General features: G+C 41.0%; 1 protein-coding gene across 1 annotated transcript; it reads right to left on the reverse strand.

Moving 5' to 3' along the window:
* Positions 1 to 418: 418 nt before the first annotated feature.
* On the reverse strand, positions 419 to 4,229 carry LOC135530417 (basement membrane-specific heparan sulfate proteoglycan core protein-like; the record flags this gene model as incomplete). The annotated part of the gene is made up of 4 exons (XM_064958750.1): positions 3,483 to 4,229; positions 1,765 to 1,839; positions 821 to 891; positions 419 to 502 (listed from the first exon to the last, which is right to left on the reverse strand). Coding segments are annotated over exons 1-4 (344 nt in total), but the record flags the coding sequence as incomplete, so codon positions are not given.
* Positions 4,230 to 5,547: the final 1,318 nt, after the last annotated feature.

A 5,547-nucleotide genomic window follows, 5' to 3' on the forward strand; every position in this document is an offset into this window, starting at 1 on the left:
AACACTGTACTTTCAAACTTTTTGGAGACCTTGAAAATTAATACTTGACATTTTCCCAACATGTCTCTAACAGGAAGAAGGACACGTACCCAGGTATACGCTACCTTGGTGTTCACTCATGATGTGCTTTTGTTTTCAGGATTGTCCTTGTTGAATGGCTCCTCCTGGGCTTCATCTGAATATATCCCTGTTTACCAGTTCTGATCACACACACAGAAGAAAACGTTGCTTACTCGTATAATCATTACACTTCATCACAAAGCACAGAGAACATTCAAGGAGAAAATAAATCACTACTAAAACTATATAAACATTTTCATTCTATTAACAGGTATCTTCCACTGTATGTGGAATAAGAGGTGAATAATACAAGCTGTAACGAGCATGAGACTGGAAGGTCATGTACTGTGTAAGTTACCTCACAGCAGTGACCTTTGTGCCATCTGCCATCGTTGATGGGCTCTCTGGACTGATCTGAGACTCACCACTGCCCAGCTGGTAGCTGTGGACAGACAGGGAATATGCAACAGCAGCATTACTACTGGGACTACATAGAAGAGAATAAAGACCTACATTGGGGCCTGAAATTACTTACATCCATGATAAAGATGAGTATACAATATAGCTCAGTATTTTAATTATTTATTTTATGCAGTCATTCTTGCTCACCTTTATGACAGGTGTCAATCATTTTGGACCCCACCATATGTGCTTATTTAGGACTGGTGCAAACAATATTTACTTTACCAATCAGATATACGAACAGCATGGGCATATTCCTTAGGATACCACCACAGTTATGTCAGTCATGCTTTCTTACCTGAAGACAAAGTGTCCGTTTTGCAGACCAAGACTGATAAAGTCCTTGCCCTTGCCTTGATCTCCAAGTTCCTAGAAATAAAGATATTTAGATTACAAAGTATAGGAAAGTTATGACAGTATAATGACAGACAGTAAAATAGCATATACAGTAGGTATACTCAAATTCTACTTGAGAAGGTCTGGTCAGACACATGTCCTAGGTGGCAAAGGTCTGGATGAATATTGTCATTTTTTGGCGTAGTAACAAACCCCCACCTCCTCACCCCAAACTGCTCACACTGTTTTTGTTGGAGGAGAGAAAATGTTGCAATTTTAAACCTAATTTCCCACAATTCTTCACATTTTGCAGAGAATCCATGTCTTATGTGTGTTTATATGATACCACGGGTCGAAGCCCAACCGAGTAGTTGAGAACCGCGGTCCGTATTAACCCCATTCTGGGTCCAAATCGGACCGCGGTCAGCCAGTTGAGCATGGGAGATATACTGTACAGTATATCTAACATACTGTATATCTGGATCATACAGTAAAACCATAATGGATTTTTTCATCTACTGAGCGCACAGGTTTTGTATTAAGACTTGTGGAGTTCCCAGTATTGTATAAGATACACACAAATATACTTTTAGACCTATTCAGGCTTTGATCACAAACCTGAATCAAGCTCCTTTTGGTAGTACAGAACAAATGTTACATGCAACATAACAATGAGCATTGTAGCTGTCACAGCCATCGTGCATATTATTCAACATACATATTATGGTTAAGGATTGATTGTATTTAATTGTTAATTAAAGCTAGTAGGCTGCTCCAGCCGGAGAAAACAACACAAGTTCAAAACATGTATTCCATAGTTATGGTATAGATATAGTGTAAGACTGTCAAATCATCTTACAATATATCTATACATGAAGTACATATCCTGAAATATAGCATATTTACCAGGTGTTTTGGTGAGGTGGATACCTTTTTACTAGCATGCATCTTGCGGAAATGGCTAGCGCCATTAACTGACTCCTGGGGAAGATGGGAAGGGGCTTGGGTTAGAGAGGCAAAGCAACAACCAGGCAACATGCAGTGCAGTCAATCAAACCAGGGCTGTCAAAACCATGCCAAACCATGCCTGAACCTGGAACTGTGACGTGGCTCGCCCAGAGCCAACATGCCAAACCATGCCTGAACCTGGAACTGTGACGTGGCTCGCCCAGAGCCAACATGCCAAACCATGCCTGAACCTGGAACTGTGACGTGGCTCGCCCAGAGCCAACATGCCAAACCATGCCTGAACCTGGAACTGTGACGTGGCTCGCCCAGAGCCAACATGCCAAACCATGCCTGAACCTGGAACTGTGACGTGGCTCGCCCAGAGCCAACATGCCAAACCATGCCTGAACCTGGAACTGTGACGTGGCTCGCCCAGAGCCAACATGCCAAACCATGCCTGAACCTGGAACTGTGACGTGGCTCGCCCAGAGCCAACATGCCAAACCATGCCTGAACCTGGAACTGTGACGTGGCTCGCCCAGAGCCAACATGCCAAACCATGCCTGAACCTGGAACTGTGACGTGGCTCGCTCAGAGCCAACATGCCAAACCATGCCTGAAGCTGGAACTGTGACGTGGCTCGCTCAGAGCCAACATGCCAAACCATGCCTGAACCTGGAACTGTGACGTGGCTCGCTCAGAGCCAACATGCCAAACCATGTCTGAACCTGGAACTGTGACGTGGCTCGCTCAGAGCCAACATGCCAAACCATGCCTGAACCTGGAACTGTGACGTGGCTCGCTCAGAGCCAACATGCCAAACCATGTCTGAACCTGGAACTGTGACGTGGCTCGCCCAGAGCCAACATGCCAAACCATGCCTGAACCTGGAACTGTGACGTGGCTCGCCCAGAGCCAACATGCCAAACCATGCCTGAACCTGGAACTGTGACGTGGCTCGCCCAGAGCCAACATGCCAAACCATGCCTGAACCTGGAACTGTGACGTGGCTCGCTCAGAGCCAACATGGCAAACCATGTCTGAACCTGGAACTGTGACGTGGCTCGCTCAGAGCCAACATGCCAAACCATGCCTGAACCTGGAACTGTGACGTGGCTCGCTCAGAGCCAACATGCCAAACCATGCCTGAACCTGGAACTGTGACGTGGCTCGCTCAGAGCCAACATGCCAAACCATGCCTGAACCTGAACTGTGACGGGCCCGCCAGAGCCAACATGCCACACCATGCCTGAACCTGGAACTGTGACGTTGGCTCGCCCAGAGCCAACATGCTAAACCATGCCTGAACCTGGAACTGTGACGTACCGCTTCAGAGCCAACATGCCAAACCGACAGCCAGTCTGTAAGTTAAATCAATCTCAATACAATGAGAAAGAAGTGAGATGTGAGAGCCAGTTAAAAACATGAGAAACAACCAAAAAAGGAAAAGAGCGGTTGAATGCCAGTGAACCACTTTAGTCTTAGAAAAGCGTGACACAAATCCAATGTATTATTATAATTACTGTTATTAATGACAGTGAGTGGAAACGGAAGTGCTGAATCAAAGTTCCGTATGGTAGGTTATTGGTAAATATGTGATTAGATAGTAAGGATGAAAAATAGTGCTGAGTATTGCCCCGGGGGTGCATGAGTACGGTGGTCAGGTTAGGACATACCACTCCCTGCCACAGGATCAGGCCCTCTTTGGAGTTGCTGTTGACCTTGATTTCCAGCTCAATGGTCTCTGGAGTGTCAGGGCCGCTGCAACACACACATACACACACAGACATTATAACACACACGCAGACATTATAACACACATACAGACATTACAACACACACACACATACAGACATACACACACATTATAACACACATACAGACATTATAACACACACACAGACATTATAACACGAACACATACATTATAACACACATACAGACATAACACACACAGGCATTATAACACACACACATACATTATAACACACACACAGACATTATAACACACACACACAGACATTATAACACACATACAGACATTATAACACACACACAGACATTATAACACACATACAGACATTATAACACACATACAGACATTATAACACACACACAGACATTATAACACACATACAGACATTATAACACACATACATACATTATAACACACACACAGACATTATAACACACATACAGACATTATAACACACACACAGACATTATAACACACATACAGACATTATAACACACATACATACATTATAACACACACACAGACATTATAACACACACACAGACATTATAACACACATACAGACATTATAACACACATACAGACATTATAACACACACACAGACATTATAACACACACACAGACATTATAACACACATACAGACATTATAACACACACACAGACATTATAACACACATACAGACATTATAACACACACACACAGACATTATAACACACATACATACATTATAACACACACACACAGACATTATAACACACACACAGACATTATAACACACATACATACATTATAACACACACACAGACATTATAACACACATACAGACATTATAACACACATACAGACATTATAACACACACACAGACATTATAACACACACAGACATTATAACACACATACAGACATTATAACACACATACAGACATTATAACACACATACATACATTATAACACACACACAGACATTATAACACACATACAGACATTATAACACACACACAGACATTATAACACACATACAGACATTATAACACACATACATACATTATAACACACACACAGACATTATAACACACATACAGACATTATAACACACACACACAGACATTATAACACACATACATACATTATAACACACACACATACATTATAACACACACACAGACATTATAACACACATACAGACATTATACACACACACATACATACATTATAACACACACACAGACATTATAGACATTATAACACACACACAGACATTATAACACACATACAGACATTATAACACACACACAACATTATAACACACATACAGACATTATAACATACATACATTATAACACACACACAGACATTATACATTATAACACACACAGACATTATAACACACATACAGACATTATAACACACATACAGACATTATACATTATAACACACACACAGACATTATAACATTATAACACACGTACAGACTTTATAACACACACACAGACATTATAACACACACACAGACATTATAACACACACACAGACATTATAACACACACACAGACATTATAACACACATACAGACATTATAACACACATACAGACATTATAACACACATACATACATTATAACACACACACACAGACATTATAACACACATACAGACATTATAACACACACACAGACATTATAACACACACACAGACATTATAACACACAAACATTATAACAACACACAGACATTATAACACACATACAGACTTTATAACATTATAACACACATACAGACATTATAACAACACACACACAGACATTATAACACACACACAGACATTATAACACACACACAGACATTATAACACACACACACACAGACATAACACACACACACACAGACATTATAAACACACATACAGACATTATAACACACACACACAGACATTATACATACATTATAACACACACACAGACATTATAACACACATACAGACAT

The sequence above is a fragment of the Oncorhynchus masou genome, unplaced genomic scaffold (assembly GCF_036934945.1).
Source record: "Oncorhynchus masou masou isolate Uvic2021 unplaced genomic scaffold, UVic_Omas_1.1 unplaced_scaffold_13380, whole genome shotgun sequence".
Taxonomy (NCBI): Eukaryota; Metazoa; Chordata; class Actinopteri; order Salmoniformes; family Salmonidae; genus Oncorhynchus; species Oncorhynchus masou.